Source organism: Vidua macroura, chromosome 5 (assembly GCF_024509145.1).
Source record: "Vidua macroura isolate BioBank_ID:100142 chromosome 5, ASM2450914v1, whole genome shotgun sequence".
Taxonomy (NCBI): Eukaryota; Metazoa; Chordata; class Aves; order Passeriformes; family Viduidae; genus Vidua; species Vidua macroura.
In genome coordinates, this window is record NC_071575.1 from 73,615,203 (window position 1) to 73,628,920 (window position 13,718).

At 42.0% G+C, this 13,718-nt stretch overlaps 1 protein-coding gene across 1 annotated transcript in view; it reads right to left on the bottom strand.

The window, feature by feature from the left end:
• Window positions 1-13,718, bottom strand: part of GOLGB1 (golgin B1) — a 39,707-nt gene that overhangs the window by 23,085 nt on the left and 2,904 nt on the right. Inside the window, exons 2-11 of the mRNA XM_053977054.1 lie at window positions 13,435-13,567; window positions 11,411-11,507; window positions 10,625-10,777; window positions 9,971-10,123; window positions 6,292-6,444; window positions 5,217-5,339; window positions 4,684-4,797; window positions 2,567-2,963; window positions 1,827-1,918; window positions 1,419-1,515 (exon numbers count right to left, since the gene is read on the bottom strand). Coding sequence (XP_053833029.1) covers window positions 1,419-1,515; window positions 1,827-1,918; window positions 2,567-2,963; window positions 4,684-4,797; window positions 5,217-5,339; window positions 6,292-6,444; window positions 9,971-10,123; window positions 10,625-10,777; window positions 11,411-11,500 — 1,372 coding nt within the window. The 5' untranslated portion in view covers window positions 11,501-11,507; window positions 13,435-13,567. The remainder of the gene's footprint in view (window positions 1-1,418; window positions 1,516-1,826; window positions 1,919-2,566; window positions 2,964-4,683; window positions 4,798-5,216; window positions 5,340-6,291; window positions 6,445-9,970; window positions 10,124-10,624; window positions 10,778-11,410; window positions 11,508-13,434; window positions 13,568-13,718) is intronic.

Below are 13,718 nucleotides of genomic sequence, written 5' to 3' on the forward strand. Positions count from 1 at the left end.
AGTGGGGTAAGGAACTGGCTGTGTGCAAGGAGCTGCAGTCAATGGCTTGACATCCAGTGGGAACCAGGAGCCACAGAAGTCCATACTGGGACTGGCACTGTTTAGTGTCCTGACTGCTGACAGGACAGCTGGGTGGAGTGCACCCATGGCACACCTGTGGGTGACCCAGGCTGAGCAGCTGATTTTGCTGGGGGGATGTGATGCCATTCAGAGAGACCTGGACAAGCTTGAAGAATGCAGCCATGCAGCCCTTGTGCACAGCAAGGTTTAGTAAGACCAAGTGCAAGGCCCTACACCTGGGCTGGGGCAATCCCCAGTACCAGCACAGACTGTGGGGTGAATGGATTGAAAACAGGCTACAGAGGAAGACTCTGGGATTCTGGTAAACTAAAAATTGGACAAGGGCAATGCGTGCCTGCAGCCCAGAAAGCCAATCATACCCTGGGCTGCACCAAAAGAGGTGTGGGCAGAAGGTTGAAGGAGATAATTCTCACCCTCTTCCCTGCTTTTGTGAGACCCCACTCAGAGCACTGTGTCCAGTTCTGGGGTTCCCCTGTACATGACAGATGTGGATCTGCTGAAGTGAGTCCAGAAGAAACCACAAAAATGATCAAAGGGCTGGAACATTATCTCCCATGAAGAAAGGCTGAGAGACTCATGGTTGCTCAGCCTGGAGAAGAAAGGCTTCAGAGAGGCCTTATTGCAGCTTTTCAAGAAGGCTGCTTCTCTCTGGATTGCCCAGAGAAGCTGTCAGCTGCCCCATCATTGGACATGTTCAAGGTCAAGTTGGATGGGGCTCTGAGCAACCTGACCTGGTAAAGGATGTCCCTGCTCAGGGCAGGGGGGATGGACCAGATGACCTTTATGAGTTCCTTCCAACCCAAACCATGCCACGATTCTAAACAATGTCTTGAAGTTCATTAAAGATCTGCATCTCTGAGATCTTGGAACAAAAAAAGAGAAAGATGATGTTCTAGGACTGTAGGAATCTGGTTTATTGGTGATTATTCTCTATCTTTGAATGCCAGGAAGCAAAATGAATCTACTTCTCAAAAATCAAGACAGCCTACTGTCACAGTGTCAATCATACCAGACCCTGAAGTAAACACGTGAGGGAATCCACTGTTTTATAGTAAAATTCCAACAGAGCTGTGATATTTCTGCTAGCAGTCTACACGACCAGACACTCAAAACCAATGCAGTTCTCTGGGGTTGCTATATGTGGCATATATATGGGTCCCTTATTGCTCAGCAAAAGCTATCAAAAATACCCCTCCCAGAAGTACCACTTGCAGATTGTCAGCATTTTGTACTGGGGAAAGCTACCACTTCAGCTCTATCTTATTCTGTAGAAGCTAATTCTAGAATGATTCTTAAGTATATTAAGAATATTAAAATAGGTAAGGTAATCATACAACCTTCTGTCTTCTGTCTTTCCAAGTTTTCTGTGGGCAGGAATGAATTCCCATTCTGGTCTTCCTGATCTACTATTTTTTCCTGTGAAGTTGATTCATCCTGTTTAAACAGGATGGAGGGGAGAAAGACAAATTTTAATACCATTTATAAATACATATTAGTCTTTGATCATTTGATTAACTTTTTTTTTTTTTTTAATCAATTGGCAACTTTTAAATTACTCGAATTGACTTCTACTTCTTTCCAGGCTTCTGTAGTCATAACATGCCTGTTCATCAACTGAGAGAACTAACAAAAGCCTTTCTCAAGCAATGCATGATAAAAAAAAAAAGGCATTCTAGACATTTAATTTGGCTTCAGTTCCTAAATAGACCAGAAAAATTAATGAGAATAATTTCAAAATATCAAACCTGCTGCTCCAGTTCAGAAAGCTGCACTTGTGGCTGGGATTTCAGCTCATCCTGACAGCAGACAAATTCTTCAAGTCTCTGTAGAAGTTCATCTGACAGAGGGCAAAAAGGGGAGTTAAGGTCTGTTCTTATCTTTTTTGCCACACTATGTCCATTTTACACACATGCACAATAGTTTATGAAATCTCTTATCTCTTAGTCACTGCTTCAGCTTTGGGCCATAAAGAAGCTGGAAGAAAATCAATTTGAAATAAGAGCTTGAGGCAAGATCAATGTCATTATTTTTAACACAGGTCTATGGGGAAAATGGTACACTTTACTTTTCTTGGTTGTTTTACTTATAATTTCAGTAGAAATTCAGACTGTGAAGAACGAGGGACATCTAAAAAGGACTTACATAAGCTGACAGAAAAAAAACCAAATCAATAAAATCAACTAAAAAAATACATCCAGCTCAAGAAATCCATAAATCCCAAAAAAAAGGAGGCTGGGACAGTACACAAGCAAAGCACCATATATGCTGCCCCACACTTCTGCTCTCTTGCAGCTGCCAAAGACAGAATGGTGGGATCGAACTAGCCCCCCTTAGTTTGAGACAGCACCACCACTCCTGTGTAATTAGGAATTGTTACATCAAGCCATTCTTATGAACTGTTGTAAAAGCAAAGCCAAAGAGAAGGTAAGCCAGTGATACCCAGGTTCCTGAGGACCTGCTCCACCTGACTGCCGTGCCTGCTCACCCTGTGCTCCGTGTCGCAGGGGTGGCACTGAGAGCTGCCCAATGCCCTGCTCCAGCTGCTCCTCCTCAGCTCCACGGGCAGCACGGCCACATCCCAGCTCTCCTTCAGCCACCGTCAGACCACTGAGCAGCCGGTTTTTCTCTTCCACCTCCAGCCTGTGTTCCTGTTCCAGGTCTTTATACTTCACCTCTAGCTCAGCTTGTGCTCTTCTTGCCTCCTCCAGCTGTTCTGAGAGACACTGCACCTCCTCCTGCAAGCGATGTGAAGACAGCTTCCTCTCAGCTAGCTCCAGCTCCATCTTCTCCCTGAGATCCTGAGACCCTCGTCTCTCTGCATCTAGCACATCCCTCATGGAGCTTAGTTCCACTTCCATCTTCTGGCACTGATCTAGGAGTGTCTGTAAAATGATGCAGAAATTAATTTGTCTCTCAACTAGTTAAACACCTTGACAAAGCAAAGTAGCTGAATTATATTTTAAGGTTTTCAGTAAATCCTTTTAAAATACCTGAGTAGCAGAAGGCAGGAAACAAACATGCCAGACATTTCAATCTGTTAGAAAGAAACTGCCCCACAATTTGGAAATTGCAAGAAAGCAATGCTGGGAGAAACAAGTCCTCATCGTTGTGGTAAAGAAAAGGTAAGTCTTGATTTAGAGGAAGGGAATTTAGAGAAAAGAAGCAACAGAACAATGGCCAGGAGCTCTCTTTTAGAAGAAAGCAAACTTCGCAAAAAGGGGAGGAAGAGCTACAACAAATGAGGGAGAACTCAACAATTACAGAGTAGAATTAAAAAAAAAAAAAAAAAAACAGAGCAAAAGTGTGTATGTGAAAGGGGAATGCTGAAATATGAATCTGGAGATAACAGAGGGCTCCACACAGTATCCACTGCTTTAAGAAAGATCTCAGAAGCCTCTGGTAAACACTGACCAGAGGTTTAAGGTGACCAAGAGACAGAAACAGACTCTACATTTGCCCAAACTCCTGTTGTCAAACTTCCTTCTTACGGAGCTGTGGATGGCCAGCACAGCTAATTTCAGGAGGAATCTGATGAGGAGCTCCTTTTACTTTATGGGTAGGCTTCAGCCACAGGGCCTCAAGTTTGTACCTATACCAGGTCTCCTTCAGACCACAGAATGTATGAGAGAAGTCAAAGATACCAAGGAGAAGCCAAGAGAGCTTCTCCAACCAGCCAACCCAACAACCATGTCATGAAGATATCCATGCCAGCACCCCGTGATACACCCCTGCCGAGCAATGCAGCCAGTAGCGAGTACAAGTCAGCTCACTGAGGTTCTTTACCTCTTCTCAGTAGGAAGAGGACCCACCAACGTGGGCCTGGCTGGGACACAGAGCAAAAGAAAATATGTTGGGCACAAGTGTGTAAAAATTATCAAAATGAGGTTCAGCATTAGACTGGCTGGAGATCATGCAGCCAATGAATATGAGACTGATTCAGTGTAAGTCTCTTCTTAAGGGATGGAGAATTTTCAGAAGTTCAGATACTGGAAAAATGAGAAATACACTCATCCTCTATCTGCAAACCAACCTTTTAAGAGCTTGTGTTCTTAGTCCTGTCTCAAGGAGCCCCTGTCTATATAGTCCCATATGCACAAACTTGATCTCATTCTTGTCACACTCCAAACTGATGAAGTGAGAGCCAATCCCACTCCACAAGTTGTGTCACCATATAAGCAAGTTCTCAGCAAGACATACCAAAGAATAGCTGTTTCTGCTCTGATCTGACCTTGACACTGCAGTCCAGAAACACTGAGGCTTCAGCAGCACCGTATAAAGCATTTCTGCTTTTGGCAAAGGTTTGTGTATTTGGCTTTGAAAGTACAGTCAGCAGCATGGGCATGGATAGATGTAGACCCTGTCCACCTGCCCTGCATCATTAGAGCTGGCAGCTGCAGCACTCACTGTCTGGCTGTACCTGCTGTGAGCTGTGCACACAGACCTGCAGCTCTAATGTCTGACCCAGGGAAGGCAACCCCAGCTGATTTCATGATGGAAAGCTGGTGCCAAAAAAAACCTAATCTGGTAACTTCTGAGCCACTGACAAAGGCCCCATCCCTCCCCCCCCCCCCGAGTAAAGCAATAAAAAGTATGACCAGGTACCTGGTTTTGTTTTTCAGCAGTGTGTAACTCCTGCTGCAGCAGTTCTACCACCTGAGTTCGTCCTAACAGAGCTGCTTCCTGCTCCTCAAGCTTTCTCTGAAGTGTGCGCAGGTTCTGTGAGAGAGACAAGATCATTCCAGCACTGGGGAGACCAGTGTATATTTAGATTCCCACGTTTCATCCATATACCTCGTTTTTGTAACACAGTTACTCTGATAGCCTGAATTAACTAATTTTTGTTGACACCTATTCTGGAACCCTGGTGCAGTAGGAGGAGCTTACTTTGCTTCATGAATAGGGAACTGGAGCACAATAATGTAACACTTTTTTTCAACTGTTCTTTCTCTTTGACTGATAGCAAACCAGAAGATTGAAGCTAGGACTCAAAGCCCCAACTAGCATTCCAAAAAACTCCAAACCACCAAAGCATCTTTGTTCTATCCTTTCTGAGTTACTTTAATGAGAAATGTTCTTTCAGAGTGTCTTCTGTTTTCCTTCCTCCTCCCATGATATGATTATTATATCAAATATACCTGTTGCATCTCTACTTCCATATCTGACTGGACCACCATCTTGAGCAATTCAGCTTGATGCTGGTGCACATGCTTTTCCAGGAGAGCTTCCTTCTCCTGAATCACTTCCTGCAGGGAACTCAGCTGAAAACATAAGCCACAAAGTAAAAACAAACCAACAAGGTTATGAACCTGACAGACACATGGGATTGCTTTCAACACGCACCAGCATATTGTGTGTGTGATGGAATTTTCAGCTGGATAACCCTATACATCACCTTGGTCAAACACTATTTTTAGTTGGTGTCTTTATCCTACTATTATGTGTATAACAACTGCTAAGATTTCAGATCCCAGAAAGCAAAAAGCATAGAATTTAATCTACAAATACGTAGAATAATAAAATAAATTATTACGATATAATTAACAGTTCATAAAACTTCTGGGCTTTTAATTGTATAGGATGCAGCCCAATTCACAGTTCAAAAGCTAAACCTGCAATTTAGAGTATTAAAAAAATCTTTCCACAACTAACTACAACATACTATTAATGCTGTTACATCTGTGATAAGCAGCTGCCCTGCACACACCCACAGCAGAACACAGAGAGGCAATGGCAGGCCTGGCAGCTGGAAGAACACTCTGCCCCACATACTGCAAAGCCCATCACAGAACAGCGAGGGCAGACAGGAAAGAACCCAAATTCTGACTCAGAGGAAGGAACACCCTATCCATCCAGCCCCTTCCAGGGACTGTTTTCCCCCTCCTCAGAGAGCCATCAGTCTCACTGTCCAAGGGTGAAAACCATCGCTTACCTGCAGAGCACCTTTTGCACTAAGGGTGGTTCTGGCCTGGGGCAGAGGATGGGGGGCAGGAGAAGATCATTTTGGGATTGTGAAAGACTTAGGTAATGTTTAGAGGAGGAGCCAAAGGCATTGAAATGGATGGACCTAGGTGACTTGAGGAAGCTCAAGACTGACAAAATTGAGGTAAGGGAATTGAAGACCAGCTATGTAAGCATTATTCTATTATATCATACTAGTCTAAACAGTGAGGTGGGAAACACAGACTGATGAACAGAAAAAAATTTTTGTACCTGTGTTGCATACATGATTTCAGCATCTTTCAGATTCACTTTGGCTACAGCCAGCTGTTTCTTCAGGTCCTGAACAGTCTTCTCTTGCTCCCTGAGCTGCTTTTTCAGTACTTCCACTTCCTCTCTGTGCCCTTCACTTGTATTTTCGTTTTTCTGACATTGCAAGAGGACAAAAAGCGGGAAGAAGAGAAACAGAAGAGATTAAACTTATCAGCATTACTGGTTAATAAATTAAATAAATAAATAAAATTTTAAAAATATACTATAATGCTACTTTACTCTTGACTCCTAATCAGATGATTATTTTTACTACATTGCTTAATTTCTTTACATTTATTTCTTTAAATGAAGTTCTCCTATGTTAAGTAACTATTTTCCCTGTTTCTGTGTCAGGATGAACAAGATGCTTTTAATTGGGAAGTGTCAAAGCACTTGGCAGGGCTAGCAGTCCATGACTGCTCACTATATAAACTAAGGCAAATTAGATTATTAAATACATTATTTATTATATGACTACTCTGATTTTTGAGGCTTTTTAACATCACAAATTTTTCTAATACCAGAAATAAAAACATTTTAAAATTAATTATAGAAGAATATTCTCCATGTGACAAAAGGGTAGATGTTTTAGACTACAGAAAATGCCCAGGGAAATCTCTTCAGACTACAGGATTATTAGCAATGAACTTATTAGATACAAGCAAAGGGAACAGGCAAACAATTAGCAGTTCTACTCCACTCTGAAGCATTTAAATCCTCTGTTTATGACCAAGAAATTTAAACAACGTTCCACATAAAATGTGCTTAGCCTATGTCTACTCAGACAGCCCAGCAGACCACACCTGCACTCTTCTGTCTCTCCACCTGGATGAGGGCAGGTCCCTCACCACCTGTCTCTGAGCAGAGAAAACTTGCTCTACATTCTTATCTCAGCACTTCCAGCTACTGTCAGCACACAGTGCTGGGTATTTTGTACTGAATATATATAAAATACATATCTTCCATTTTATTTGCGGCAGGTATTGGGTCAAACACCATCAATAACACAGGAATTCTACAGGGTATTTATGTCTTTAAACCAAATCTGAAAATACTATGAAGGCTTTTAGAAGTACTTATACATCAGTATAATAAGAGTAAGAGGCTACTGTTCCTCAAAAGCTGTTTCACCTACAGAGAAGGTCATTGGCAGAACAAGCAGACAAAGCAGCTTCAGTTGCACTTAAATTTAGAAATAGAACAAGACAGAAGAATAAAGAACAGAAATGCAGGAAGCTCTAAGAAGCCAGGATATACATAACTTGTAAGACTGGGGCAGAGGAGCTGCTGGGGGGAAGATAGGTGGATTAGTTTGCTTACTTGTAATTAGCTTTCAGGATTGATACTCACAGTGGGATTTTAAAAAGCCTCTTACACTGGCCATTACACAGAGTGCCACAAGTAAGGACAGTAGCACAGCCACAACGAGCTCAAGCTTTTAAATGCTATGTTTTTCCAAGATGTATAAGCTCTTATATCTGAACATAATTTATCTTTACCCACTTCAAAAGTTTGAGAGGAGCCTCAATTGTTCTGTAAACAAATACTATCTGAGAGAAGGAGATAAGCAGATATTTCCATTCTTCTCCAAATAAGGCACTCTGCTAAAAGCCCAGGAAGTAATAGTACTAGTTAGAGATATTTAAAATACAGCCTTCCCACAGGGCCCACATCATTGAGAGAAAAAAATCCAGCCCTTTGCTACTATTCAATACTTCAGCATAACAGGCAAGTCTAACCTAGAATTTTCACCTTTAAATGGCAGGGTAAATGTCTAGGAAATACCCCCATTACTCAAGACAGCATCTACTTGGAGAAATAAGTGTAAATAAAGGACTCTCTATCTTTTCAGTAGGTTTAACCTTGCAAGATATAAGCTAGTGCTTTCTGGGTCAAATACAAAATATTGCAGGTAACTGCCCTAACATAATTTCACTCAAACTATGTTCTAACCCAAACCAAGTAAGACTGTGGTCCATACCATGTCCACTGGAGACTGTCTCAAGCCCTCATTCCTCTAATTAGAAGGCCATTTTTCTTAATGGCTAATTTACATTCATCCATTCACCTGCATTATCCTTTAACAGTTTGCCCACTTTCTTGAAGCTCACCTTTCTCATACAACTGTAGAGAGAAATGACATTTCCTCTCTGACTTTGGCTGACTAAATAACCAAGCTGTTTGTCTCCCAAGTGCAGCTACTAACACAATGGGAGAACAGAAATCTCTTGCTGCTCTCAGAATTTATCTTTCCTGATTCCAAATGAGCAGAACATGCCAACACTGCACACAAGGCCTTGCCACTCTCAGTAGAATAGCTAGAATGGTATGTAAAAAAAGGTAAGGTCTCTTTTTAAAATCTATATTGCACCAATTAACTGATTATCAGCCTTCCCTCATTTTGCCTTCTTCAACTGATAAATTTGATTTTTGAAGCAAGAATACTCACCAGTCCTCAACACCAAGTCTACACAAAGTCATGTAACAGCACATGAATGTTACATGCTGCAGATAGATAAGATGAAAAAGAGCCTCAGCACCAGGACAGCAATGTCAAGTGACACAGCTAAACAGCTCCTGTGGCCTTCACTGGCCTCTACAGCCAGGGAATGCTGCTCATGCTTGATCGTGCACTGGTTAAATTTTGCTTTGTTTTTCTATTATGTCAGTCCTCGAGATCATCCAGTTCTTCATGTATGAAACCAGATGGTGCTTTGCATTGAGAAAGACTCTCAAGTTGGTATTGGGAATTACAGAAGCACATTTCTATGATTTTATGATGCTCTCAATCAAAAATAGTCAGCACAAGTCATAGAACTGATCTTCATTAGTAGTCACCTCTCATCTGACAGCTCTCACAGGCACCTCTTACTGTTTCCTATAATATTTTAGTATTTTTTTCAATGTCTGAAATAACCTTTATGTTCTCTGGTTTAATTAATCATCTGATGTCTGGAAAGCATTTTGGACTTCTATCCCATTTCTCTTCCATAATATTCCCAAGTTTTTGAAGAAAACATTGTTCTGCTGATCACATAGTCAAGTTTTCAAAAATTGCCAGCTCCAGTGGGAGCTTCTAGTTAGTAGCTAACAGCCTCTTTAATGTCTTTGTAGAGGACACTTTCCCTTCAGTTTTTACCTAGTGTTACACAATTATGGTTTGTCAACCATCAAACTTTATGATGGCTCAGGAAGCTACGCGACTGGAAAAAATATACATTTATTTTTTTTTATATTTAAGGTACTGCCTTCCAGTTTCAATGACCTCCTTACCTCTTTGTTCTTGTACTCCAGCCAACCTTTGCTGTACTGTCATGACAGGCAACATTTTGAAACTCATAGCTCAGATAGACACACAGTTTCTGCAGGAAAGAGTTCAGCTACAATGGATTACCAAAGTTATGCAGAGGGAAACTAGCCCATGACCTTGAGGAAATCAAGCTGAGCACTCCAAGGGCATCTGCAGTACAAGGAAGCTGGACAGACAGGCTTCCTACAGCACAGGGACATCCTTGCTGAAATTATGAATATCCTGCTAATAAGACAAATAGACCCTGCTGGGTCACTGTGACCTGAAACATCAGGCAGTACCAGGTTATCAGTAGAAGCTACATCTTTTAAATAGCCCCCTTCTCCCAACCTTGGGATACTCCAGTTCTTCTGCTAAGGCCTGTGCAGGCAGTGGCGATCCTTTCTCTGTCAGCTCCTCGATGCGTTTGTTCAGAGAGGCCAGTTTGGCTTTGGCTTGAAGTTTAAGTTTCATCAGCTTGGCATCCGCGGCCTCTCGCTCTTTCTGTAAGAGAAGGACACAAACTGACTGCCCTGACTTCAGTGCTGCTACTCAAGAAGCACCACTTTGAAAAACCTACACAGTTTGTCAGCCTGCCATATTCTGTTTAACCCTGCCTCCCCAGTAACAGCACTACCTAAAACACATCTGCAAACCAAATTTGTTCTGAAACACCACACATACCAGAAGTGGGGAAAGAACAACCTCACACAAGGTATTAGTACTTATTAGAGCCACTGGGAACCGGCATGGGCCTCAAAGGGCTCTGAGAAAAAATGCTGTGTAACTTGGATGTAACTTATCTACTCCAGTCTAAATTAACCCAATCAAACAAACAGAAGATATTCTACATCTCTTAGGGTCCATTATTCAAATTTTAATATTTCTCCGGAACTGATGCCATTTGTCATGCAGGTATCTCATGTTCAAAAGAAACCAGAGACTGACTTGCACAGAAGACTGAAGCAGCATTTTACTCTTGGTTCCCAGAGAAAGAAATGGTACCTTGAACACAGTTTCTTTTTCCTGGAGTAGGGCATCCTTTTCTCGAATCAAACCCTTCAGCTGAACAACTAGCTTTTCTGTTTGGGCTAGGCGCTCCAACAGCTCCTCAGGTGCCTCCTCCATGCTTTCTGCTCCTGACTGCAAAGCTTCTACCTGAAACAACAAAATGAGTGTTCTGAAGGAAAAAAAAACTATTAACAGCCTGCAGCAGAGCATCCACACGATAGCTTCAACTCCTGTCCTCAGCGCTGCACTCTGCTCCCTGCAGATGAATTGCAGGCATTTCATGAAGCCTGTAGAAACATACAGTTAGATGAAACCAGGAGGAAACTCAGAGAACTTGTAAGCCAACACACAAAACCAAAGAGTACCTTGCTGAACACCACATGAACAAATCTGAAATGAGAGGCACCCTCACACACTACCCATTGTCTCAATACCAAAGGGCGGCACAAAGATGAAGCCTCCCACTGTGACCCAACCATGCAGAGCTTCCCCTTCTGCTACACACAACCACTAGTACTCTTAAAAATCTTTCTTCACCCTAATTCTAGTTTGTTTCCTGGGATCACCTTGAGATGTGGAAACTGAGGAGATTATGGTCTGCCCAACAGAAATGCTGACTTAAGAGGTGAGGAGTAGAAGAAAAGCAGAGTGGAATGACAGCTCAGTCTAGTGCTCAGCAAGGAAGAAGCAGAAGACAGTTTTCACTGCAGTCTAATGAACCATGCTCCCCAAACTAATTGTCAATAAGATCTGAAAGTCTATAGATAACACTGTACTTACAGCAATAGATGGTTCAGTAGCTGCATCTCCATCCTCCCCCGACAGCTCTTGTAGAACAGTACTTGCTAAACCTGACAAACGGCTCAGCATCTTGAGCCTAAAACAAAACCAAGAGTCAGAATACAGTTCCAGAGTCAAAACTGCTATAAAGAATGAACTCCCTTCTGCTGATCTCTAATGTTACAGCAGTTGGTGACCAGGCTTGTAGGAATTTGTCTCCTTTGCCAAGAGAGAAAAGCCAAAGTAAAACCTCAGGAAAAAAGAAAATGGTCACATTAACAGGAGCATTGTTAACGTGCTCTGAATATTAAAGCAGAGGATGTGCTGGCGTCAAGATACATGAAGATTCCTTCACTGCACCACACGTATGATTGAAAAATATATTTTTATACGAGATGCCACGTCATCCTCATAGTTCATTCTTGATCTTTCTTAACAATGACATTACAGAACTACGATCTGTTCAGTTTACTGAAAAGAAAGGTGATTGTTAAATGAAGTCATTTCTCTACAGGCCAAACATGGCCTGTAACGAAATCAGCTTTCTGATAATAAGTAGTGGAAATAATGGACTGAGCCTTGATGTTTGCTAAACAGATACAAGTGTGTCACCTTAGAGAGATGATGAGCATGTCACATACAGGACAGGACCTCAACACAGGGGAACAGTCTGGAGAGGACATAGATTCCCTGGCTGCTGCTTAGCATACCTTCTTTCCTTTCCTTGAAATTCAGGAGCCAAATTAATCCAGCAAGTGGAAGTGAAGAACCAAAAAACATGCAGCAGTACCAGACAGCAACATATAACTTGTCATTTTGGGAAGAACAGTAAATTAAATTCTCCATTATTAACTGAGACGATGGGATGCACTCCACCTCACTAAATTCACTGAATTCGAATGAGCCTTTGTGTAGAGTTGACAACCAGGAGAACAACAGGCTGGAGAAACAGATGGATCGTGAAGTTCAGGAAAGGTAGAAGCCTATGCCTGGAATGGGAAAAGCATGAGTGGCACAGGCTGAGGCGCAACTGGCTGTACAACTGTGTTGCAGAAGACAAGCTCCAAGTGCTGATGGCCAAGCCTGGCACAAGCCACCAGTGCGTTCACGGCCAAGGTCAGGTGTACACTGAGCTGTACTGGCAGGACTGCAGGCAGCAGGTTGAGAAAAGCAATTACTCCTCTCTATTCACACCTATAAGACTACATTTGAAGTAGAGTGCCCCCTTTCAAAACAGTGAATCAAGTACAGCAGAGAGCCCCCAGGATGACTGGGGTCTGCTTTACAAGGCACGTGGAGAGTATAGGAGTGATGGGCTTGCTCAGCCCTGAGAACAGCAGGTGAGGGGTAGGATACAATTGCTGTCCTCCCTACAACAACCCATAAGGTAGCTAAAGATAGTCACACACCTCTTACAATGTCCACATAGGATGAACATGAGGCAGAGGACACAAGTTGCAGCATAAGCAATTTCAATCAGAAAAAAAATGCACAGGGAAGAAGTTAAAATACTGTATTAAGCTCATAGCAACCTGATCTGATTTTTGATGTTAGACATACTAAGAACAAAGGATTTGACCAACTGAACTCCCGAAGTCCCTTAAGAATCACCATTCTAGTGTTCTATAAAAAGAGGTCACGTGACATTTGACATCTCTGAACACAAAGGCCACAGAACTGTCCATGCCTGTAAGTGGCAAAATAATTTGTACAATTACAGAAGCTCCAGTATTGCAAGCTGAAACTAGGCAAACTCACATTAGCTATAAGATCAAGTTTACATTATTAAAAATAACTCCATCAAATTGAATCTTTTAATATGATGTCTCTGCCTCACTGACTTCCCTTGTCTTACTAAGCAAACACCTGGTCTTAGATTGCCACTTAAATGTGTGAAAATATTGACACTGGAGAGGAGCAGAGCATTACTCTTCTGTAGCAGCCAGCTGATTTTGCAGAAGTAGAAAACATGACAATGCACATTGTCATGCATCAATAGCAGAAAAGAGCATATGAATACTAACCTGCTTTGTACTCCAAGGAGCTCATGGGTCTGCTGATTCAGTAGTAATGTTTCCAAGGTAGAGCAGTAACACACAGGTCTTTATTGACATTCCTTATTATCTCTTGAGTACTGACAGGTTGCATGAACCAAGACTTTTGATGGCGAGAGAAGCAATAAAGAACAAAAAAAAGAATAAAATAAATTACCCAGTAATAAAGAAATAAGCCCATCCTTCATCCTACACAGTATACTCCAGGACTGTTAGTCAGTCACTTGCAATACACATGAAAAGTGACAAGTCTG